The 26,086-nt window shown below is 41.0% G+C and overlaps 1 protein-coding gene and 1 long non-coding RNA gene across 4 annotated transcripts; one reads left to right on the top strand and one right to left on the bottom strand.

The window, feature by feature from the left end:
* Positions 1-328: 328 nt before the first annotated feature.
* Positions 329-25,970, top strand: LOC123978069 (clathrin coat assembly protein AP180-like). 3 transcript variants are annotated; one of them, XM_046061197.1, is made up of 26 exons: positions 329-678; positions 801-1,067; positions 7,492-7,634; positions 8,099-8,174; positions 8,956-9,058; positions 10,904-10,997; positions 11,093-11,204; positions 11,294-11,400; positions 11,524-11,565; positions 12,098-12,171; positions 12,451-12,456; positions 13,092-13,104; positions 13,195-13,319; positions 14,030-14,103; positions 14,393-14,407; positions 17,499-17,597; positions 18,511-18,765; positions 19,006-19,080; positions 19,416-19,502; positions 20,235-20,300; positions 22,539-22,625; positions 23,313-23,374; positions 24,197-24,250; positions 24,412-24,480; positions 24,603-24,714; positions 25,451-25,970. In XM_046061197.1, exons 2-25 carry the CDS (start codon positions 938-940, stop codon positions 24,687-24,689), a joined length of 2,055 nt encoding a protein of 684 aa, XP_045917153.1. In that variant the 5' UTR covers positions 329-678; positions 801-937; the 3' UTR covers positions 24,690-24,714; positions 25,451-25,970. The 3 variants fall into 3 exon arrangements, with proteins under 3 accessions (XP_045917153.1, XP_045917151.1, XP_045917152.1); XM_046061195.1 differs by lacking the exons at positions 17,499-17,597; positions 18,511-18,765; positions 19,006-19,080; ... (5 more) ...; positions 24,603-24,714; positions 25,451-25,970 and adding an exon at positions 20,119-20,231; XM_046061196.1 differs by lacking the exons at positions 17,499-17,597; positions 18,511-18,765; positions 19,006-19,080; ... (6 more) ...; positions 24,603-24,714; positions 25,451-25,970 and adding an exon at positions 20,119-20,174.
* Positions 12,088-18,066, bottom strand: LOC123978070. Its single transcript, XR_006826856.1, has 5 exons — positions 17,967-18,066; positions 17,375-17,629; positions 14,734-15,339; positions 13,975-14,135; positions 12,088-12,142 (listed from the first exon to the last, which is right to left on the bottom strand). It is a non-coding gene; the product is annotated as an uncharacterized LOC123978070 (long non-coding RNA).
* Positions 25,971-26,086: the final 116 nt, after the last annotated feature.

Genomic DNA, 26,086 nt, shown 5'->3' with positions numbered 1-26,086 from the left:
ATATCTTACAGAAAATGTTTCACCTTCATCATTTGTCAGTCTGCATGCTGTGCGTGTAAACCTGTGCGATGCAGTCACGCTTTGGCACTTGGTGATGTGAGTTTCTGTACAGTGACCCCCCCCCTCCTTGTCGACTCCCCTTTAAGAGACGTGGGATGCGACGTGTGTCATCCAACCCTGTCCAAGCACCAGCTCGGGGGGAGGGAGGAAATGGACATATAGATAGGCCAAATAAATAAACACAGTGGGAAGGAGAAAAGGAAATTCCCTTCTGTGTCTTTGCTCTTCTCGAGCATCCTGCGCTGCGCAGTGTTGGCGACACCACCGGGGAGCAGTGCGCATTTTCTGTCGATCTGAGGAGAGGACCACAACATCTGAAGTGGCACTACTGAGCCGAAACGGACAGATCAGAGAGGAAGGAAACACCGGAATCTGACAACCGAGAGGGGACATTGCGGGGTTTTAATGCACAGAAAGGCAGGTAGCCAATTTTTTGGACAATCAGAGTTTGCAACATCGGCCTATTTTTTAAAAATAAATTGCTGCGGGGTGAGAACATAGCTTTCATTGCCAGTTGTGTGTTACATTACATAACCGAGTGGCATTAGCTGTCCAAGGTGCTGAACTGAACGGTCGGAGCCTTTAACGGGACGAGCCGAGGGGAATTCACAACCTTGCGTAAGTCCCCGCATGTCACCGAGCATATTGTCAACGTGACCGCACGATTTGACGGGAAAATTAGGTGTAGGCTATGTAGTGGTTTGTGCTCATTTTGTGTGATTTTTCTTCCGCCCACACAGAAGGTCATAGGCCTACCAGCCGGAGAAGAGGATCCGCTTAGTGTACCACCGGGAAGCCGCCGGGTGATATTCATACAATTTTTTCATCGTCCCGTGGTGAAATACATTCCTGAGGTGGTCGATTCAACGGAGAGAAAATGTCGGGGCAAACGCTCACGGATCGCATTGCCGCTGCGCAATACCAGCTAACGGGATCAGATATGGCCCGGGCTGTCTGCAAAGCCACCACTCACGAAGTGATGGCGCCCAAGAAAAAGCACCTGGAGTGTAAGTCCTTCTTCCTCTTCCCCGCTGCACGGGCTGGCTGTATAGGGCCTAGGTTAACAGACTGCATACACATCCACCCAGACCACATACCACCACAGCCATGCGAGCTATGACCATGACCAGTCATTTTGTTAATTCCCTTAGCTTAAATGGGTGTGGTGCATAATGAATTGTAGCCACGGGGATGACCCCTCTGGTGACCCATTGTGTCAGCCTCCAGTAAATATGATGGAAACCCAGAGAGGGAGAGGAAGAGAGAGAGGGAGGGAGAAAAGGTCATATTTTAAGGTACTGACAAGTCATTCCCAGAAAAAGGCCATTTAATGTCTCCTCTCCTGCAAAGCAACTTTCCATTACTTTCCATTGAAGCTTTATTGTAGCAGAGCTGCTGAAGTCCACATATCATATGTACACATACTAAATTCAAATGTAAATTCCAAGCTGGGATGCTGTCTGAACAACATGCAAAGGGACCTTTTTTGGTTTCATGAAGTCACAGCTGAATTAAATGATCAAACCATACAGCTTTATTAACACATCTCCAGATGACAGCAGGGGCCACCTTATGACAAATCATGATTAATCGCTGTCATCTACCACAAATACTGAGTCAAACCATAGCAGTGGCATGGCGCTGTATACAGATGACGGGTGGTCTGACTGGCTGTGAGTGTCCATCCGAGTCTGTGTGTGGTCGCTGGACAGCTCTGCTCCCTGTGTCTTGTGCTAGGACCATATATCTTGTGATCCACTCCCCTGCTGAATAATTGAATAATCAGCCAATGACTGCCTTGCATTATTTACACCGCCAAAGGTGACAATGCTAATGCTAGAAAGCACCAGAGACCATTGCTTCTTCACTTTCTGCTGTATCCGTGTGTTTGTTTTCTGTGTGTCTTTTGCTTTTGACTTTACAGCGCTGGACTTGATTAGCTGTTGCACAAAGAGTCACATGTACATCAGCTATTTCTCCAGCCACAGGACACCACTTCTACTGACCTCTTGATACACTCCAGACACATGGAAATATCATTATACATTTGATTAATTAGAGTATCCTGCAAGACATAGATGAACATTCTGTGTTCCATGAGGTTTTTAGTCTTTGAGGTCATACTGTCTCCATTTCTAGGGCAATTCAACAAGCTTCTTGTATGTAGGCCACTGTGCTTCTCTTGCATGCATAGCCTATCTTGGCTGGAGGAAGCTCCTAACCTCAAAAAAACAGAAAAAAACATTTTCCAGTTAGACCTCAAACTTTGATTCATTTGCTATGTTTTGATATAGTTTAGGCTGAAAATAGGAACAAATAAGTACAATACCGTAAGTAAACACTGAAAAGTACAAGTAAATGGCTCCCATCTTTCAGCATGTTTTACTCACAGTATTTGATGGTAGGTAGATATAAATATATATATCCCATAGGTCGTATTTATTCTTTTGTCACAGTGACACAGGTCTGTGACCCTTGGGGTGGACGTGGGTGTGCCGTGGTGGTGCAGAGCAGTTGTTATGGCAACAGATTGAAAGTGTCGAGGGACGGCACAGTAAGGGCAGAGGGAGATCCTGAGCAGGAAGGAAACAAATGACAGGCCTGTCATCTTCAGAGTGCACGAGACAATCACAATGGGTGCATGCTTCTTTAACTAGAACGAACAGATGCAATGATGAGGGTTTCTGAATGTATTTGTAATGGTGTTGCAGTGCAGGCTAAGCATTTATTCCAGCAAGTGGCCAACACTGTCTTCTGATTATACATGGCAAAACATAAAAGACGAACTGCCTGATCAAGAAGTGTGTGTGTGTGTGTGTGTGTGAATATGGGTGTGTCACAGGTGCCTTTTCACCCATGATTCAACTACAAAATAAAAGCTGCAAATGTAATATATGTGTGCCGGATCTTCCTCTATACAGAGAGCAAACGTCTCATCTTCTTTTGGCTTTGATGCCTGCATTTGCAAATTGGGGCCCACAGTGCAGGGAAAGAACAGGTGTAATTTCTCACTTTTGAAGTTTATTTAGTCCTGCACTGTATATAGACACAGTAGATGTAATGAAAAGAACACTGAAGGGCATGCCTTATAAATTTTTAGAGAACATGTGGTACATGCAAGGTCGACTGAAAGAGGCAAGGGCAAAGGCAGTAGGTTTAAATTCATCTGAGGTCATGTTGAAAATTACACTGCAAGTAGTTGCGGCTGTAGCTCAGGAGATCGGCCATTCAATCCCCGGCTCCTCCAGGCTGCATGTCGAAGTGTTCTTGGGCAAGATACTGAACCCCAAACCCCTGGTGGCTATTCCACTGGTGTGTGAATGTGTGTGAATGTTAGTTTTTGTTTGTATGTAAGTAATGTTGCTGGGCAATCTTGCTAGTGGCAAGTCCGACTATGTTTTGAACGCATAGCGGCGGTTCGGGGCGGGTTGCGGAGTGGTGGGGGAAGGGGATTACGGTAGTAATCTTTACTCATTACCATTGACGGCAAAGTTGCCCTGCACGATTGCTCTAAAAGTTGCTCTGTGTATCATCAGCTTAATGCTCAGTAATTAGCACATTGTACAGTCTCTCTTTAGTTTAATCCCAACAAAAACTGTAAACGTCTATAAACAACAAAAAGCATTTTTACGGGGATTTATGTTCCAGACTGTGGAGGGCAGGGAGCAGGAACTTCCTGAAGTCGCCACCGTGAAGTATAATGTGTTCATAAGTGAGCTTCCCACTGAACCCTGCTAACTATTCACCCTTTTTTCCAGTGTTGTGCTAAGCTAATCTAACCAGCCGCAGCCATATATTATCTGTACAGATATGAGAATGGTATTGATCTTCTCATCTGTCACTCTGGAAGTAAGCAAGTGTATAGGCCTACCAGCCGGAGAAGAGGAAATGTCAAACTATTGCTTTAAGATGTTTCACCACTCATACAGGAGTCCTCATCAGGTCTGCTAAGTGGTAGGGTGTCCCAGGCATTTAAACACCTGCGGGTCCTTTACATGATGTCACATGAGAAACATTAGGTCACATGAGATATTAGGCAGGCACGTGAGAGTTGTAAGAGTCATATGAATTAAGGGCTCTGTCTTAAATCATCCACTATTTCTGTATGGTGCACTACATTTACTGTGCGGCATAAACTTGTGTGAAACCTCCCAAGGCAGGCATTAGCTGATAGCTGACAAGAATTAGGCTATCTGGATGAATCTGCACATCAACACAAGTACATGTGTATGTTCTGTCTAATTGTATCTGGACTAATATGGCTACTACTAGAGGCATGTTGTGCTCTAACTAAAAAACGATTACAGCAGACAGACTCTGTCGCAGACCAGAAAAAGACACACTTACACAGACACTGTCACACACAGACATAGACTCACACAGTATGAGTCCTCGCAGTTCATTATTAGAACTCTCCTGTGGGATGTGGATTACCGTAAGAGTCTTTATTTAGCTCAGCCAATCCTCATTAGACGCACACACACTTGTATGTCAATGCGTGTTTGTTTCAAGTGATGATATCACAACAGAAAGCATGGATTATGTCCTATGATATGGCTCGTATAGTAGTACATAACGCATTCAACACCAGATATAATAACATATGTACATACACAGTTATTGTTAGGCATTATGAGCTGGAAATCTGAGATTGGCTCTGGCTAGAGCTGTGTTCATCATGCTAGTATGAATATGAACTTGTAGCTACGCCAGTGACATGATAATGTTGTATAATCGCATTTCAGCCATTGTGGACCATGTCTGTCATTTGAAAAGGCTGCAGGGGAATGTAGTCTTTATCCATTTCACAGAGAAGTGAGGCTGAATGAGAAACAGAGAAAGAGTAAAATAAAATAAAATAAACAGGCTGGATAGTGGACGGAAATGATCAACAGTAGTTTGAAAGAGAGAGAAAATCATCCGTTAGAATGAGAGGTGTTGAAGAAAAGACTTAATAAAGACAGATGGGAGCCATAGTGGGAAACTGATTGATGTCAATGCAGCCTTCATTAAACATAGAAACATCAGACATCATCACGGATGTCACAGTGTGGCTGTTACCATCTGGTCAAGCTGTACATATGGACTGGAGCATAATTAGTTACACAAAGATCAGAAGATCGGTGACTTAACTTAACTTCAGTCTATTTTAAATTAATTTCATTTTGACAATTACAGCTGATCTTGTCTGTTCCATGGAATATAATTACTAAATCATTACTCTGACTGACATCAACAGCACCGGAAACAAAAAGCTGATAACAGAGACGTGTTAGACGGTGAACGTGGTTCGAAAGAGGTGGTGTCGAGACAGGTGTGTACGTGTGTGTGTGTGTGTGTGTGTGTGTGTGTGTCTCTGCTGTACGGGGGATGGGCAGCGAGACAGCCACCATAGAAGACCAGGACCAGTGATTAGCAATAATCTGTTTACAACACCCCCAACCACCCTAACCCCAGCTCTTCTGTTCAGCCTGCCACCCTGTTATGACCTTGAACAGGCTCAACTTTTATGTCTCTTCATTTCTTCCACATTCATGTCTACATTAGTGCATCTCAACAGACTCCCTGCTGTTCTCATGAGGGCCTTGCTCTTTGACTTCCTTCCTGCCTCTCTCTTGCTCATCCCCTTGCTGTATTTTTGGTCTGGTCTGCAGTTTGGTGTCTACCTTCTCAAGGCAAGGCCTGTGCAATATAATAATATAATGGCCTTCCTCTCCTTCCATTATGAGAGGCGTCTGCCAATACTTGCTGCATTCCTCTCTGGCACTATGTATGGACACATTCAGTTCTGCCCTTGTTGCTCAGCTGTCAATGTCAGCGAGACTGACTGAGATTTCAAGAACTTAAAGGAAATTACTGTTAGTGTTGCATGATTGACAAACATTCTGCAATATACCATATATCTATATACCATAAATATTATCTGTTGTGAGTGTGTGTCTGAGTGTTTCTTCTGCATGACCAAATCATCTTCCTCTTGCTTTATATTTGGATGTTGCAGTGGCCATCTGTTTAACCATAATAGCCAATCAAATGAAAAATACCTCCTCCTCCTCCTCCTTATCATCAGACAAAGAAATAATAAAACATGGTATTTTAATTAGATTTTTTAGAGGAGCTGACACAGAGCTGTTCTAGTACATATCATCATCAGGTAATCAGGGGCCTGTTTTACAAAAACGACCTGTGAGCTGTGTGAACCTGTGAGCTGTGCTTGCATACAGGTTGCTAATGAAGGCAGCGTCATATTACGGCAATGATTCTCAGTCACAGGTTTCTGATAATTGTACTAGTATGATGTGTGTTTTTATTTGTGAAATGTGTCAAAATAGCCTTGAGGTAATTAAATTGTTCTGTGTTGCAAATCACAGCTTGCATGTTGCGAATTTGGTGAAACGGGCCCCAGGTGTGTATATTCTAAATGATTAGTCAATTATTCAATTAGTAAATTGGCAGCTGTTTTGAGTAATCCTAAACATACTCTGGTTCCAGCTTCTTCATTGTATGATTTACTGCTTTTCTTTGCCCTGTATGATAATAAATTGAATATCTTTGGGTTTTGGACTTTTCACCATTTTAGACCAATCGGTTAATCATTAAAATGATGGGCAGATTAATCAATAATGAACAATAATAAGAATGTGTTTGTTATACATAAAAAGTATTTGTCAGGAATAAATTTAATATTAATATTCTCAATAGCAGAATTAAAGAAATTAAAGAAGTTGTTTGTGTCACTGGCTAACTGTTATTCTAAGCAGCAATGGCTTTTTAGACCCATAGAAGGAGATATAGGACACTTCTGTAAAGGAGGACTACAGAAAATACTGATGCACGTGAGTGTGAACTGTGCCTGAAATGGGTTGAGAAATCAGATGTATCACACATTCCCAGAACTTTGGAATCTTGGGAATAAAACTACGGATCAATATTTCAACAGTAATGTAACACAGAGGAAGTTGTCTGGTGTATCAACACATCCTCCTGCTCCTGTTCACCTTATATTCCACCTTGTGCTGACACAATGGTCCAGAAACTTTGAAACTGTTGGAGACCTCTCTGTCTGTCTGGGTGTCTGAACTGAAATGCTGAGTCAGCATTTTTTTTCTCTTTCTGCGCTGTCAGCGTGTGTGTGTGCGTGTGTGTGTGTGTGTGTGTGTGTGTGGCCTTGTGCACCAACATCATTTCGCATGTACATCAGGCTTTCTTTCTGGCTCAATATTCTCATGGGTGTCTGGAGCAGCTCTGCAGCGAACACTTAGTCTCACTTAATCAAAGTTTAATCAGAGTAGTTCAAATTATGTACATGCCCTCTTGTTCGAAATTTCCCCTTCTAGGGAACCGCACCAGGTTTCACATGATGTGAATGCAAGGGAGGCCTTGACAGAAGAACTCTGAATGATAATCTTTATTTGTGGCTGTATGTTGCAGACCTGGTGTCAGCCACCAATACCACCAACGTGAACATCCCGCAAATGGCTGACACACTGTTTGAGCGAGCCACCAATGCCAGCTGGGTGGTCGTCTTCAAGGCCCTCGTCACCAGTCATCACATGTGTGTCCACGGCAATGAGGTTAGTGGTGAGACCAAAGGCAGATCACATCTGGTGCAATTCAGTTCAAGCTTGACTCCAGTTTTATTCAGTGATATAAGATGGAAGGATTTAATTGGTTGCTGTTTATTTTTTTATTATTACCCATTCCATGTGTTGATAATTAACTTGTGAGGTTACCGCTTCAGAGGGCTGAAATTGGTGTTTTGAGTGCTGTGAGGGTTGTGTGTAATGCTCAGGGGAGTTTGACAAAATAATAAAGGCTGACCACAATCCCTCAAAGAAATGAAATGAGTCCTGTGGGTTCAGTGTATGATCATCCATGGAATCAGATCTGTAAAAGCTGCTATGAGATAGAAACAAGTACAGAAAGAAAAGCTCCAATTACAGGTGTTTGTTTTGTTTTTGTATTTAACTTAAAACCAATTAATTTCCTCCACTTGCCTTGATAGGTATGATGATTGGCTTTTCTTTCTCTTCCTCAGAGGTTCATTCAGTACTTGGCCTCCAGGACATCCTTGTTCAACCTCAGTAATTTTATCGACAAAACCGGCTCTCACGGTAAGAAAAATATGGCACTCAGAAACAGGAAAGAGACAAACACAATGAGCCATCTGGCAGAAGGGATTGGACATGTAACTGTACACACACTAATACATGTGCACACATGCATGCAAACAGATGCTGGCATTTCTGTATTGGGTTGCACTTTCCTTTGGTGCTTTTTTACAGTGCACAGATGCACATTTATAACATTGCACATTTGTAAGCACGCTTAGAGAATTATATGAGAGAAATAAGAAATTAATCTACAACCTTAATTTAGATCTGCTAAAAACATAAATGTTATACGTAAATATGTATAGAATAAAAAAAGAAATAGGTAACAGGGCAGCAGTGGGCAGGTATTTGTGCCCAGAACCTGCAAATAATTGAATGAATGAATAAATGATGTAACAATGCCAAATCTGCAGTTCCTAATGGTTTCAGCTGAAATTCATGAAATTTGGGATGTGTGGTATAACATTTTAGCCACATTTGTAAGGCTCATTGTTTTTTATGGTTTTCCTTTTAAAAAATTTAAAAATATTAAAGGAACAGATTAGTTGAAGGTGATTTTTACCCAGATCTTCTGTCCCCATGCTCTCAAAAAGTGTTGTTTTACCTGATGCAAAAAGACTATTGAAATCAATTATATACAAATGATCCAAAGAAGTCCTACAATTAACATTCTTAAAATGAAAAATAAGCACCAAATAATTTGCAGTCAGATAATTTCTAAAAACGAAAAGAAAAAATAATGAACCCTGCCTGCTTTCTGACAGTGATATTTTCTGCTTAGGCTATGACATGTCTACATTCATCAGACGGTATGGACGATACCTGAACGAGAAAGCCTTCGCCTACCGCCAGATGGCTTTTGATTTCACCAGAGTCAAGAAGGGGTATGTCATAAATGTTATGCTTATAGGAGCCATATATGCACCTCGATCATCTAGACCAGTCTTTTCTGTTTTATTGGGAGTAAAATGCGTGATGATGCTATGCTGTGCTTAATTTGTAAATTTTATAATGTTTTTTTATTTAACTTTTATTTAACCAGATGATCTCATTGAGATTTAAAACCTCTTTTTCAAGAGAGACCTGGCCAAAATGGCAGCATATTAACAGTGTACAATTACAAATATGAACACCAAGCACAACAACAAGGAACATTTAACAAGACCCTTAAGATACATAAACAAACAACATTAGACTACTTAAAAAGTACAATATATGCATACCGTAGGTTTAAAGGATTTAGTTATTTTAAAAGCAGTGACAACAATTTATGGCATCTATTTCCAAATCTTTCATGCAGTGTTTAAATTCAAGATTTCGCAACTGCAAATCAGTCTGCATTGTGTTCCAGGTGGATGGGGCTGCATAACTAAAGGCCTTCTTACCGAGCTCTGTATGAACCAGAGCTCGGTCCAGATAACAAATACAAGTTACCAGAGCGCAATAGGAACTGATGTTGCGTGACATATAAGTGCAAAGATAAGAGGGAAGCATTTCCAGCATAGACTTGTAAATAAAAGTAAGCCAATGAATGTGCCTCCTCACTGATAATGAGGACCAGTTTGTCATTTTGTACAAGGTATGTGTTGATGCTTTACATCCAGTCACAAATCTTAATGCACTATGGTAGACAGTATCCAACAAAGACAAACATCGATCAGGCGCATTTCTATGATCAGGTCACTGTAAATCACGGGGTCCCGGAACACAGAGAGGGTGCTGTTACGGCAGGTTGGGGGGAGAGAAAAATATTTAGACCCCAAAAAGCATTAAACCACTTACCCCTAGCCTGTATGTGGTGCTTGCAGATTTTGATAGTGTTTGTCACTATCAAAATCTGCAAGCACCACATACAGAGTTGCTCAATCCAGTCAAACAGGTGCCAGTCCCAATCTGGGAGGTCCTAGATCCTGTTCTGGCAGGATTGCATTACACTCAGCAAATTTCATTGTAGATGATAGATTCATATTTTTGTAAGTTTGCGCACCAAATGAGAACTGAGAACAGGGAACCTCTGGTCTTGGCAGTTCATCCACGGAGCTCCAATCATTCAGCAATTTGATATGACTTTGACCAAAGGCACTTAGTTTTTTTTTTCTCAACTGTGCTTTTTAGTCCGGTTAAATCAGACTCTGGTTCATTTTCCCCCTTTCTGTGGTTTGGTTGGGCAGGTATGAATACAGTAATTACACTCTGGTGTGGACCAACATAACCTCACCAAAACTATTGAGAGGAGGTGGTCTTGGTATAGTCCCAGAAAAACTCTGGAGTGGTTTATTAGTGGTGGGAAATTCGACCCAACTACCACAAACTACCATTAACATTAACTACTTCATGTTGACAGTTGTACATGTGTTGTACATGCTCTAACCTTGTCTGCTCAGTTGTCTGGAGGCAGCACATCTTCTTTGCAAAGTGTAAAGTAGTGTAGTATTTGCAAGACATTTTCTCGAAGTGCATTCGGCATTTCGCTGGTATAGTTTTGCCAAGTATAATGCCCAGATACTTAATATTGTTAGTTACTATTGTTGACCAATAAGTGGAGTGAGAGTTCGAGTGAGAGTGGTTTGTAGTGATGTACTTTGGTTTCCTGGGAAACCAAGGGGGAAACGCTCCAAGTTTACAAACTCATCCATTGATTCTGACCAGAGCAAATCTTTAGTTGTGAAAAAAAAAAATGGCAGTTCTCATCCCTGTGGAGCATGTAATGTTCTGTTGTATTCTTTCAGTGCTGATGGTGTGATGAGGACCATGACCACTGAGAAGCTGTTGAAAGGCATGCCTGTTCTGCAGACTCAGATTGACACACTCCTGGAGTTCGATGTGAGTCTTTGGCTTTGGCTTGATTTCTACACGTGTTTGATGGTACCGATGCAGCATCATGAGACAAGAGGTTTCTGTTTTCTTTCTCCTCACAGGTTCATCCCAAGGAGCTGAACAACGGGATCATCAATGCTGCATTTCTGCTTCTCTTCAAGGACCTGGTCAAACTGTTTGCATCCTACAATGACGGAATCATCAACTTATTAGGTGAGTTGTCCATGAGGAGACCTCTTGCTTGGCACCTCAAAGATGAAAACAGAGATCACGATGACAACAACATTTTTTTTTCAATATAGAGAAATACTTCAAGATGAAGAAGAGTGACTGTAAGGAGGCCTTGGAGATCTACAAGAGGTTCCTGACCAGGGTGACAAAGATTGGAGAATTCATGAAGCTGGCCGAGGTAAGGGACAACCAAACAGTCCTTAATGTGACCTTCATAACAATGTATGAAAAATCCATGAAAAATCTGCGGGGATAGTGCCGTGTGGTAGTGGCTGTTGTTAAACTCTTTTTCCTTTCACAGACAGTTGGAGTTGACAAAAACGACATCCCTGACATCAACTACGTAAGTTAATCTCTGCTCTCATATTTTATTCATTTTCTCCCGTGAAGGATTGCAACCAAGAATGTAATGCACATGACCAGCACACACACACACACACACACACACACACACACACACACACACACACACACACACAGAAACACACAAGACTCACCCACCATAATCTCCCCACCCAGTGTCTCCATCCGGGGGTAGTTATGGATCTAGCAGATTCAGACGACGAAGACTGTCCTTTTAAATCTCTCGAGGAACCGGTAACCACAGACACGAAGGCTGCCCTGGCTGAGTGCCTGTTTACAGGATGCAGTGTCGGCATGTTGATCCTAATTGAATTTCAGATTATTTGTGTGATTTTTTATACATGCATGAGGGTATTGCAGTGAGATTTCTGACAATGCCCTGCCACTCACCCACTTTTTTTCTTGTAATGGAAATGTAAACATGGACTTTATGCACATTCAAACATGGCAAGCAGGAGACAAGTGGAATAAAGGATTATTTATTGATTACTCCAGTTTTGATTTTGTTTCAGGCTCCCAGCAGTATCCTGGAGAGTCTGGAAACACACATGAACGGTCTGGAGGACACAAAGGGTGGAAAGAAGGGGTAAGAGATTGCTTTTAATTTCAGTTTGGGAGCTTCTTACTTTCTGTATGACACACAGTAAGAAGCCAGATAAGAATAAATGGGATCACACAAGAGCAAATGTAAAAGAAGTTAAGATCTGAGAATATCTCTTTGTTTTTTATCAGTTGTGTCACAAAAAAACATACATAACCAAGAGAAATGTCGGCAGAAACAGGCCTAAACAAGTGCTTTATTTCTATAATTTCCTTTAACCCATCCTCTCTTTTATCCCTCTTTATGTTGATTTGGAATCACCAGTGAAGGGTGAGCATATGCTGTCTGTTTTGTTTGGAGTTCACTAACTTCTTTGAAAAACTGCATAGCTTTATTTTACACATCCCCCCGCTGTTAACCTTAGACATTATTCACATGTGAATTACAGTATGTAGGTGATTTCCATGTAAATAGAAACACAATGTACATTATGCACCAAACATTACTGGGTTTACATGTGGAAATGTGTGTATTGATGTGATTACATGTGTGAACTCATGCGAGAAACACATGTGTTGATGAACAGTAAGTCACCTCATGTGTATTATGCACATTACATGTAATGTGAATCAGTAAATTAAGGTTTCTTTCCAAAGTTAAATTGATTTTTAGCAAAAAATTAAAATGAATAGTGTTTAGACTAAAATAGTATTTTAAACAATTTGTAATTTGATACATCAGATTATTTCTTTTTGCTTACTTTACTTTACAGTTCATTTTTACTGGACATACAGTATATTGCTTTGGAAACAAATTCTTGATATGATCACATATGATGCAATCTGTCTCGCATATTTGTTTGATTTCTTGAGTTTAGATTTAAAAATAGACCCATAAAATAAGAGAGAGAGAGATCTGTTCAAGCCGAAGCACTAACAATTCCTCCTCCTTCTTTGCTTTTTCAGGTCTCCAACAAAGGTGAGAGGCACATTAAAAAATCTATATTTTTGTTGAGCCCTTCCAGTCTGGTGCACCACTGAAAAAGGGCCCTCTCTGTCTATCTTCCAGGGGTCTCCGACAAACAATGTGTCCCCAACATCAACCCCAGCCAAATCTTCAAACGCTGTTCCCACACTGCAGCCTCCTCCTGGGGAGAGTGCTGCTGCTGCCGCTGCTCCTGAGCCAGCTGAAGAGTGAGTGTCTGTTTGTAAATGGTCCCTGCAACCTTGGAAAACATGATCAATTCCTCATTTAGCAGCAATAGATAAGGACTAAATTATTTTGGTAATTTATTTGGACTTTTGCTGATATCGTTTGAGTATTTGACAAACCCTAAAAAGTTAATCACACTAATGTGGTGGTAATGTCAAATGGATTGCTGGAAATTTTATACAGACATTCATGGTCCCCAGAGGATGAATCCTACTGACCTTTCCTTGAGAGCCAAGATGTTGACATTCTTGGTTTTGAGTGAAATATCTTGAAAACTATGAGGCTGATTGCCACAAAACTTGCTAAAGTAATTCATGGTCCATAGAGGATGAATTGTATTCAGTTTGGTGATTCCTTAACATTTCCTCTAAAGCAGTCAAATTTTAATTTGCTTTAAAATTCTGACCAAATACTTAATAATAAGGTCTTCAATACATATCTAATGACATTCCCATCAGGCTCAGCTGTAGTTCATGTTTAGTGCTTATTAGTAAATGTTAGCATGTTCAGACTCTAAAAGATGTGTTTAGCTCAATGCACCACTGTCCTTACGTACAGGCTCACTTTAAACCCTTAGTCTTGTTTGTGGTTTTCTGCAACCAGGTTTTTTAGGATCAAAACATTTAAAAGAATTACCTTCTGCAAAGGCTGGTGAATTTCATGCTCTATCTATTTCTGCCTCATTCTCCAGTTCCTTGTTGGACCTGGATCCACTGTCTTCCTCGGGTCCCTCGGGACAATCAGCTGCCCCCACGTCTTGGGGAGGTAAGTCTCCCTCCTTCCTGTCAAATCAGCTGCTGGTTCACCAAAAGAATGCAGTAGGCTTTATTAAACCACCATTACTGTGGATGGCTAGCAAAAGTATCTAAAATCTATTTTATTTTAGTGAGCATCTACATAAAATACAGTATTAAGACATATTTTCCTTTACAGTAAAGGAAATAATTTTTCATTTTAGGAGAGTAAACTAATACAATCTATAGGAACTGTCATAAACAGTTTTAGCTTTCTCTTGATTGTCTTTTTCCTGTTCCCTTGTTTTCTGCTTCCATAGATCTTCTTGGATCAGGTGAGTGTCACTCCTCAATGCAAAGTTTTGGTTACTGTTGGTTTCACATTGGACATGAATAGCAGTAAATGACACGCTGTTTTCGCACAATATAATATAAATCTGTACAGACTAAATGCCATTAAACGGCAAGTGAAAAGCAAAACAGGTGTTCTGATAAGACATTGGTGTGTTATTTATACACCATTTGGGCTCCTCCTCCAGGTTACCTCAATGTCATTGACTGTCTCTCTGAACAAACTCTAATCTGGAAACAATACAATCAGTATTTTAACCCAAATGAAACCTAAAACTTGCACTATAATGTACGAAGTTCACATGCTTACCTCCCTGTTTGTCTCCTCAAGCTGTCTCTTTGAGTAGTGTCTTTGTTTCTCTCTGCCTTCTCTCCTCCTTCCCTCCACATACTCCATTGTCTGTTTTTGGTTTACAATGGGGGCTTTTTTGGTTGGTTGTTTTTAATTTGTTGGTTATGACCGGATGGCGTTGGATAATTTTTCAACTTTAATTTGGTTAAAATTTGGATTTTGCTTTGGTCGGTCAATTTCAAAAATCTTGATTGGGTTTGGTTTGAATTGGACTTTTGTTTTGGCTTGCTTTTGTTCACTGTTGTAACGGTGACTCAACTGGCTTTTTTGGTTGCTCTTTTGGGGTTTATTTTGGTACCTTTCTTTGGGGATTTTGAACACCCCGTTGGTACGGGTAGAAATGGGCGATTCCTTGCTATCTGAACCCACCCTCACGGCAGAGCCCGCCCCCTCCTCTGCAGCAGCAACGCCCACTCCTGCAGCGGCAGAACCCGGAGTCTCTCTAGCTCCTCCCACTAGTACAGCAGCCGCCACCTCTCCTGGCGCCGCCAATATGGATCTGTTGGGAGGTCAGTGGGCTTCCAGAAAATTCTCTATGAAAGAATCACTCTGGGAAGCTCAACCCTAAAATCATCACAAAATATGATAATAAAAAGACGACTGCCTGCATGCAAACACATACAGAATGTAGACAGAACTTTGCTGATTTATCACTGATATTGTCTGTGTTCTGCTAACGAAGTTGCATCATCAAAAAAAGTGAGTCTTAATGATGCATTGATGCACACGTCATCATTTTCAGCTGCCAAGTATGCCTAGAAAAGTATTCAAAATTAAATAGATAAATATGCAAAAAATTTGAATAAATTGTGTAAAATATAAAAATTAACCGATAAATTGTAAAATAATTTGAAGGGGACCTATTATACTGCATTTCCATCCCTATATTGTAGTTCTGTAACTCCTCTATGGCAGCTTTCAGTGTTCCAAAAAATAATTTTCTATCTTATACCGACCATTCATGCAGGCCCATGTCTGAAACAAGCTGTTGATGCTCCTGCCCCTGATTGGCCAAGACCCTGAAAATGGGGCTTTGCATTCATTTGTGGTCGTGGCCAGCATTCTGTGCCTGGAGCACATGACCATATATGGAAAACCGGCTCCACATAACATCATACCAAGCCATTAGTGTCTAAATCTGACATTGTAACATTATAGATATGCCAAAAATATGGAAAAGCATAATAGGTCCCCTGTAAGAACTCAAGTCATTAGAAATGTTATTTCATGCACTTAATTTCATCATAGAAATCTTTACTTCAAAAGTCTGTTTTTTTATTTCATAATGGCATTTCCCCTATAATATCTTTACCTCATGTCACTTTTTGTGACAGTGGTGGTGTCAACACCCCCACCACCTCACCTTCCAGCTGATCACATATTTCCAGCCTCTACAACTTCTACGAGATTTAGCCAGTTAGCTCCTGTTAGCTACAGCAACAATGGCTGTGTAAATCATCATGACTCATTCACTACTCCCGCTCTAGGGAATTTAACGTAGTGGACTATTCAGTGAGCTCACTGGCAAAATTAAAACAGCACTCGGTCATTCTCTCCGCAGTTAATCAACAAACTAGAGGCTGCTGCTGTAAATAAACACAATACATGGACACAATAACTTACCTCCCCTTTTATTTTGCTCAGCCAGGCTGCTCATGTTACCTACCTAGCTACCGAGCTTAGATTATTATCACTCAGCATCAAAGTGAAACGATACCATTAGCAATGTGAGCTAGCTCCTGTTAGCTGTGGTGACAACAGAGAGAGGCTGTCTGTCTTTTTGTACTTTAAAGATATTTACCTAGCTTGCAGGGATGGCTAAAAAGGTGAGAAGCCAGTTAATGGTGATAACACTGCATGAAGTGTGACATTATGAAATGTGTGCCATTGGGCAAAATACCAGACTTGATAGACTTTTGAAAAATGGACATTAAAAAAACTAAACGATAAAACAGAGAAAATAATGATGAAATAACATTTCTTAATAACCAGTTGTGTTTTAATGATTTATTATATTTTACAAATCATTGGTTAATTTATTAGTTTACACAAGTTATTAATGTGATTATTTATTTTATAATTATCTATGTATTTAATAATGACTACTTTGGGGCTCCATATGAAATAGGATAATAATGTATGGAAACACACACACACACAAACATCGACACACTGTTCCTCCACAAATACTCACAGACATTTCTGCATTATATAATTATGTCCAGCCACACATTTACCTTTGCTTGCACATAAACATACTGCTGCACCCATTCTCCACATGCACCTTGTTTGATAGAGAGGCATGCTTTTCTTTGACCTCAGTGAAAAGCAAGTCTATCAAACCATGTCACATGGCTACAGCTACAGATGGCAGCTGTAACACTAGTAGATTTCTGTCTTATTCTGCTCTTTGTGCTGTAGATTAATCTTTGCTGTAGTGCCTCCTGTTTGTATTCCCATTGCCATTCACCTGTCAGTCATTAATGTTGTATCGATACCAATGCTGTAAGCTACATTTTTTTTACAGTTGAATTGGCTACTAAGTGTAACAACACGTGCTGTTTATTAGTTTTTCTACTTAAATGCTCTAAGCATTTACCTCTATTTTCCTGATGTTCTCTTTTCCTCCTCGTGTTTCTTGACTTGATTTTCTTTTCATCTTTATGTTTTCATCTGTTTCTCTGGGTGTCTCTATCCTCTCCTGGGGTTTGTGTGAACCTCAGATGCCTTTGCAACACCTGCTCCTGCCACTGAGGCCTCTGCCACCGCAGCTGAAGGTGGGGCTACCGCCACGTCCACCCCAGCCGCCAACGCTGGAGCTGGTGGGTGACTCAAAGTCTGCCTATGTGTGAATCTGTTTGTGTGAGTGAGTTTGAGTCAGTGGTGGAAAGTAACACATTACATGTGTAGCCTACTGTAAGTGTAGCTGAATTAGCTGAGCAGATGGATACTTTAGCTGTCTCTTGCTAGTTCTCCGTTGCCTACCCTTTTCCCTTTATTGTGTTATATATCTTGTGCATGTAATAGGTTTGCAAAGTAGTAGTTTTTTGAAAATTAAACCGTGTAGGCCTATTCTGATACAGCCCCTAAACAAAATTATAAATCTGAAAATGAGCATAATCTGACCTCTTTAAGTAAAGAATCTGAAAACTTTTTCCACCACTGGTTTGAGTGCTATGACTGTAACTTACCTCTTTGTTTATGTCTGCATTTCTTGTTGGGCTCACGTTTTAATCACGCTTTCATCTCAAGGCTTTGGGCAGGGAGAGTAGGCGTACAGATTTATTACTGCTGGTGTCTGGACAGTGCTATTGTTGTTACCATGGCAATCGAGGACTCACTTGACTGTTATCTTTTGGCGTCAGAAGATGTGTGCATTTTCTGTTAAGGAGACGGTTGCCTGTGGCAGTTGTCTGGTTTTAGTTGCGGTTTGTCCCTGAGGTTTATATACTGTGAATGTGTTAAATATCGGCTTCATCTGTTTGTCACTTTGTTTCCATCACAGATGCTATTTTCAGCTTTACTTGTTTCGACTGACAGCAGGAGTGTGTTGGAGCTCTGCACATTCTCTCCTATCATTCCTCTCAGATTTCTTTCTCCTCAGCTTTCATATTTATAGCAGTATTTTCATTGTCATCATCACATGAAACATATGTATATATTCTGTTTTGTATTAAAGTTCTTGTCTAACATTCCCCCTTACTCTTCATGTCCTCCCCCACCCCCACCCCCAAGACCCCTTTGCTCCCTCAGAAGGTAGCACCAGCGCAGAGTCTTCAGGTCTAGACCTTTTCGGCATGATGACAGTGGATAATAATAACCCCGGTAGTTCGCTGGATGCCTGTTTTAGCTCTGTGGTGCCTCAGCCCTCCCCCTCCCCATCCCCTTCACCACTCTTCACCTCCGCATCCAGCACCATCACCACCACTGCAACCATTTCAGCTCCCATAGTCCCCAGCGCCGCCAACCCTCCGACTGACCTTTTCAGCGGTAAACATTATGCGTGTGGTCCTATGCACTCTTAATGTATTGTGCTTTTATTCATATTGATTAGCATCCTCTTGATTTCCATATTTGATGCTGCTTGACTTCATCTCCTGTCTTTTCATCAGACTGATATGCACATATTGAAGGCCTCTTTCAGTTGGCAGATGTGTGTGAGCGTCCTCACCTTTTTAAAGTGTTTGCGCTTTTTAATATTCCTGTCTCTGGGTGCGCATGTGTTCGTAGATCTCTTTGATTCCATGCCAGACACAGGCTTCACCAAAGCAGACCCCACTCCCAATCTTGACTTGTTTACAGCAGGTACCCTATTGCACCCACTCTTCCATCTCTCGTGCACTCTTATTCTCATATCCTGCCTTGCTGTGTCTGTTTTTCAGCTTTGTCCTTGGCTTTGATCAGGGAAGAGAAAAAAGGAAATGAGATTGCTCTCTTATGGGTCAGCTAAAAGCTATTGAGCTGTCTGAAATATTTACTAAATCATTCTCACCTCGTTTCCCATTCCGGCATGGACTGCGTGAGCTGCAATTGCAATTGATAAATGTGCCTTATAATGAATCACAGTCAATAGTTTGTGTGTATTTGTGTGTCAGTGTGTGTTTGGGCTCTAAACACCATGTCCACCTTGCCCTCCCCAGCGGATGTGTTCAGCTCCCCTGCCCCCATCCTCTCCTCCGCACCCCCACCCAAAACTGACACGGGAGCCATCATGAGCCTGTTTGGTGGTGGGTAACTCACATGACTGCCTGCCCTCACTCTGCCTCCCCTGTTCATGAACGCATAATCAGAGAAGAGAAGGACACAAAATTAGACATTGATATTTTTTTCTTTTTTGGTCATAACTACTAGGCAGCTATGTTGTTGCATATTGTACTGTTCATATGTATCATCATTTTGTGTTGTCAAGACTCATAGATTTCCTGTAACAATAGAAATTCTTTCTGTGGGGGTCGATCATGGAAATATTACAAGCTGATGTCTGAGATGAAGCTTGGTCATGCTGAAATATTAAAATTATTTAAGAACTGCAAGCTACAACTTCAGACCTGGAATTTTGTGGGGTCTTTCTTTTAGCTGGCCTTGGTGTCTTTTCAGCATTGTTAGTACAAATAAGCTTGCTGGTATGTGTCCAGTGGGGAAAAAATGACTATGAACACAGATGATGTATTTAAAAAATGCATGTGGACGCTCTACTGTGACATTCTGATAAGATGTGTATGTGAGCGTGTTCCTTAATTTCTAATAGCAATGTTTTCTGGTTATTTTAAAGATACATTAAATTGTGCACTTATACTTTCAGTCTTCCTATCTAACACTAAGCACTTTGTTTGACCTTACCAGCGTGAAGCCGAAGGCTGACTATTACCCCTTCTTTGCCCTTATGCTGCAATGGAAATGGCTCAACCTTCTTTGACCTGGCATGGTATGGTTTGCCATATTTTGGGTTGACCTGCCAGAGTCCACAGGAGGAGATGCCACAGCTGCTGCTGCTCCTGCTGCCCCCGGTGCTGAGCTTATGTCAGGTAAAACTCCTAAAATGTGAAATGTCACTCTGCATGCATAGTGTGTACTGTGGAGGGAATACCAACATGTTGCAGACATTTCACAGAAATATTTCCATTTCCGTAAAACACAGTGTGCTGTAGCCATGGATGGATTACATAATGGGTCTACTTCATAGTAGAGCTGCACAGCATATTGAGACAACGTTAACGTTAAAATACAGTGACATTATTAAACCTATGTAAATCAGTTTGACAGCAGAATATCTCTGCTTTAAGAAAATATGACCTGCATCCCAGGCTTTCTTTGATGGTTTGATGGTGTGCTTCTTCTTCTTCTTCAGTGTGATCTGTATGCTAAAGTTCACCTGCACAATTTTGTTGAAAGAGATGCAGCATTGTTTGTTGTCTTTTTGTTTCTCTTTCAGTCTGGGTCTGGGTCTTGCTCTTATGTAGGGGGGTGGGGGTGCTTTTACCTATCTGTGCTCAAGGGCCCGTTGCCTCATAATCCATCCATGACTGTAGCTATTGTGAATTCATTAGTAACTGCATGATGTCTTCCTTATAATATTCTGTACTTTAGAGACACTTCTACATCTTCTACAGTAGTGTTTGCCTAAAAAAGATCGGTTGTTTTTGTGGAAATGGATTATCAGTCACTATTTCTATTAGCTTTGGTAATGGTTCATGAAGTAGTTTGCTGTTAGCTAATCTACATTTTGGTTTTATTTATTTGCTCATTATCACACTAAATGCCTAATCATTATAAATGAGGGTGTGAATTTTTTATCTTATTTGAGTCCTTTGACTCAAACTATTTCCATACATGGTCATGTTAACATCATCTTTGCATCACCTAATTTGCATAGTCCTCTGGTTACAGTGGAAACCTCTTATATGCATCAAAAAGCATAGGAAAGAATTATTCCTTTAAAAATGCTGTTTAAATAATTTGCTTAGTAATGAAGTAATCCACTTACAGTTTTTTTTTTTGTTTTCAGCTACCAGTTCAGCATTGATTAATCTGCTTATAGCAATCAATTTGACAGACATGATCACAGTAAGACGTTTCCACTGTATTTGTGTTCGGGGAATTCCTGTAATCTTTCATGACTGTATAACTGGTAACAGCAGCAACATGGGCCCTGCTCACCTGTATCCTTGTCATCTCCTGTCCTGTGCCATTGGTCTTCATGTTGTATAACTGATGGTCTGCAATACTACTGCTTTATGGCTTAACTCTTTCTTTCCCCTCTCTTTCTATCATTCACGCAATAAACTCTAATGGTTTCATTGTCACCCGCTCCTTTAAACCTCATTGCATTTTTCTCTCTTTGGCATCTGTGCTTTTTTCTCTCTCTCTCTCTCTCTCTCTCTCTCTCTCTCTCTCTCTCTCTCTCTCTCTCTCTCTCTCTATCTGGCTCTTGGGCTGGCTCATTGCTTGCTTCCTGCCATTTGATTGGGTGAGTTTCCGTGCTCTTTAACACGCTAATTTCCCACAGTGCACTGCTGCATTGCAGTGGTGCAAAGGCAAGCTCAGCTGCACTGTCCCGTCCACCACCAGATGCTTGATGGTTACAAAGAGTATGTGAAGTAGCAGTATCATTTAGTGCTTCTTTAGCAATAAACCCAGCTTCATTCCAGCCGCTGTGCTTTTGGCCTCATCATAATTTCTGCATCACACACACAGAGTAAAAATCTCAAAATAATTCAAATTTACCAACAAGCACTGAAAATGTATTTCACTTTGACACTGTGCATGCTTTTATGATGGTAAGATTTAAGCACAATTTGTCACATATATGGTCACAGATTCTGATTTATATTTATCCCATGTACATATTTTTAAGTTAAAAGTTGGACAAGTTCATATTTCCTATACCTACTGTATATTGCAAACGACCATGGTAGTAACTGTAGTAAGCTGACCCAAGAGATGTCTCCTGTAGCAGATACAGTATGACTGTAGTAGACACTACTGTTATTTTACACACAGTCAGCCATTTATCATGATCTTCATACACTGAAATTGGGTCTCGATTTGCCATCGAGATTATTTAATTTATTATTTAATTATACTTATATTATATTAACCTGCTCTCTCGCTCATATCCCAGTGCTCATTTCTCCTCTCTGTTGCCATGGAGACATCTATTGGTTGTTGAGTGTGAGAATCGCTTGCATTGAAGGAAGCTAAAACCTCCCTCTCTCTATCATCCTCCCCTTACTTGTTCCTCCCGCCTTCCCTCCTTTCTGTAGTATTTGATGGACTAGGAGATGTAATGAAGCCCACTGTCACCCCTCAGACGGGTGATGTTGACACCTCCATGGCTAAAATGGCAAGTAGTAAGTAGTCCTTTAGATTAACTAGCAATGTCATAAATAAGGATTTAAAGGAATAGTTCAATATTTGGAGAAATAGTTTTTTGCTTTCTTTGCGAGAGTTAGATTGTTATATTGTAAAAGCTGACTGGGATTTTGGCCTTATCAAGCTTCCTTAAAAAAACAGTCATTTTTGGCTGAGCGATTGCTGGCTATAGCCTTATATTTAACAGACAGATATTAAAGTAGTATAAATGTGGTTAGATAAGCTCATTTCCCAAACTATTCCTTAAAGTATGGGGCTAGAGACAGGAGGAGCTTATCTTAGCATACTGAGACTGGAAGCAAGGTGGTAACCAGCTAGCTTTGGTCTGTCCAAAGTTAACTACATACTGGAGTTTTTTCATTTCTGTTTGTTTACATATTTTTAAAAATGGGATTGGGATGGGATGGGATTAGTTAGGTGTTGCTAGGCATTTTTGATGTTTGGGGAGGCCAAAACTAGCTGTGTCCTCATGTTTCCAGTCTTTATCCTAAGCTAAGCTAATTACCTTCTGGCTCCACGCTTTAACATCTCCTCATCAAAAAAGCTATTAAGGGTATTTCTTTTGTAACTCACACCTTGAGTTATTCTAGGTGGTCATGAAATGTCAGTGAATGGAAAAAATGTTTTTTGCAGTACCTCTCTTTCTCTCTCTGTCTTTGTCTCAGATCTCACAATGGGAACCGCAGCGGCCCCTCAGGTAGCTCCCCCCAGTTGGGGTGCTCCCATGGTAAATGTTGTCTGTGTCTTATAGCATGGAGTGGAGCCGCATGGCAGCGACAGACAGGGCATAGCAGCAATCACAAGCATTGCCTTCATCTGGCTCTCCAGGTTCCAGATCCAATCATAGGTCTAGGAGACTGAGAGCTGCGTGACAGTGAAGAAAGGGAACAAGACTTATAGCTAACTATAAATTACTGGTGGATTCATAGAACCTCACATGCACTGGTAGTAAATCTTTAGACAATGTTCCAGACCAAGGGCAGAAATTTATGCAGGTTTCAACATGCAGTCTGGTTCAAAGTCTTTTTCATATTTCTGGAATATCTACTGGAGAGTGATGAAGTGGCAAACGATAGTGCCAAACTAAGAAGCTGTTGCTTGGAAACAGCTTCTTCTTCTCTTGAGTATTTTCTTTTAAGCCTTATATATTCCAGGCAAGCCACCCAGTTCTCCCCCTCAGAGCTGAACTCACCCCTTCATTGACACATTTGCTTCTTATAGATATTTAGGTTGTCTTTTTGGCAACAACGGAAATGACACTCTCATCTGAACGCTACCTGCAAAAAGCTTCCCCTCTATGCTAACTCCTTGCGCATGTGTAAACCAAGGGCACTATTTGGTTAAGTTAGGGCTTTTGTTGTTTGCTTCTTCATTTGTTGTGTGCCAGCTTTTATTGTCTTCACTTTTGTGTGTTGCTAGAAATCTTTTACACATCATGTTTTGTTTTGTTTTAATTGTGTTTGTGTATTGTTTTGCAGCGTGTGTGTCTGTCTTATATGTAGTGTAGTAACATCCCAATTCCTCCTCTCCCTCCCCTCCATACCTTTAGACCGTACCCATGGGTGTCCCTACTTTTATGGGGACTTACCCCAGCTTCAGCATGGTAAGACCACCAGTCCAGTATGGTCTAGTAATGTCCCTGAACCAGTCTGGACATTACTGGACATTGATGGACAATTACCCCTTCAGGTGTCCCTCGCACCCATCAGATAGCCGACATTGTGTCTTACTGTCTCTTTTTCCTTCCATCTGTCTCTGTGTAAGCCTGGAGCTCCCATGATGCCCATGGCCAGACCAGGCTTCCCAGCCAGTGGAGCAACCCCCGGAGCACCGGTAACACACTCTTAAATGGATTATAGACACTGGTGACAGTTACATACATAAAGGTTACAGCTGCACTGACAAAGGAGTTGTGCTAAAGTTGTGCTAAGTGCTAAAGGTAGATGTGTCTGCAGATGTCTCCTGGAGTGGCCCAGAGCCCAAGAAAGCCTCCACCACCAAGGAATGCTCTGGATGACCTCAACATCAAGGACTTCATGTAGACTGGCTGACCTGTAAACCCCCAAGGTATATGGTCATCGAAAATTGAAAGCTGCAAACTAACTTTAAGAACTGAGATTTATTATTTTCACCTTGTCATGTCATAGGAGCAGAATCCTCTGCTGCACCAGACAACATTAGCAACGCGTAAGCCATGTCTAATTCTGCAGTCTCAAACGGGATTAATGCCCCCTGATAATACACTGGTTCCCGACCTTGGGGTCCCAAGAAAGATCTGATGTGTCACAAGATGATTAAAGGGAGTGATGTTTCTCATATGTTTCTTACATACTGGACACAGTCACCTTTAAGTAAACTACTCTTAGTTGAACTGCTCACAAGGATAACCTCTGATGATATCATAGGGCTGTCATCAGGCTCATCCCAGCTTGACCTTGGAGACATGAGAAGACAAGACATGATCATTTACCAGGACAGGAAAGTCCAATGAAAAAATACTATTGGTGACATTATGGGAAATACGCCCCTTTAACAGATCACAAACCAAAACGGTTGGGAACCACCAGTGTTATTTATGTAAATAAATACATTTAACAGCAGACATTATCAGAAATGTGATTTGAACAAAGGTTTTTATGAATTTAACTCCAAGTCGATTTTCAGAATCTGATTTAGGCTGCCAGTCTGAGCATAGTTTTTTAAGTCTCCTTCTCTTTCTGAGTTATTAGAGCATACTTAGACTTCACTTATTTCTATGGAGAATGGTTGTTTCCACATTTAATTTTCTCTCTCTCCTTTGTAGGTTTTGTCATTGTGTCTGGAGCTCTGTGGATGTGGATGTCTGCACTTCCCCACTGCCTTCCCTTCAGTCATGCCCCATTCCTTGCATCCAACCAGCCATTACATCTTCGATCTTTGCCCTCTGACCTCCTACCAGCTGCGACCCCTAATAAAACCTGCCCTCCTTATCTAATGTTGTAGCACAACTGTGAATGTGAACCCTAGATACAGAAAAACAAAATTCAGTGTATGTGTGTTTGGGTGTGCGTGTAATTCAGTGTTAACCTTTACTTAATATACTATGGAAAAATGAACAAAAAAAATTACTAAATGTGTATTTAGATTCATTCTGGATCAGCTGACTTGAAATGGTGGATATATGTTGGTTTCTTTGCGCATCTCCCAGACGAGGACTGTGTTGTTAAATGTGGACTGTGTTCGGTGTATGTAACTTCACTGCACCCCCACTCCTACTCCTCTACCCCAGTTGTCCAAACAAATACTGAGCTATGTTTATGTCATTAAAAACTTGGTTGTACCTATATCTGCTTGGCCATCCATCCTCCCACCTGTCTACTTTTTGTCTAAGTTTTTGGAGAACAATTATTGATCAAAATTGTACCTGAAAACAACTTTTACTGCAAATCTGGATCTATCA

This window comes from Micropterus dolomieu, linkage group LG10 (assembly GCF_021292245.1).
Source record: "Micropterus dolomieu isolate WLL.071019.BEF.003 ecotype Adirondacks linkage group LG10, ASM2129224v1, whole genome shotgun sequence".
NCBI lineage: Eukaryota > Metazoa > Chordata > Actinopteri > Centrarchiformes > Centrarchidae > Micropterus > Micropterus dolomieu.
This window is presented reverse-complemented; position numbering and strand designations above follow the sequence as displayed.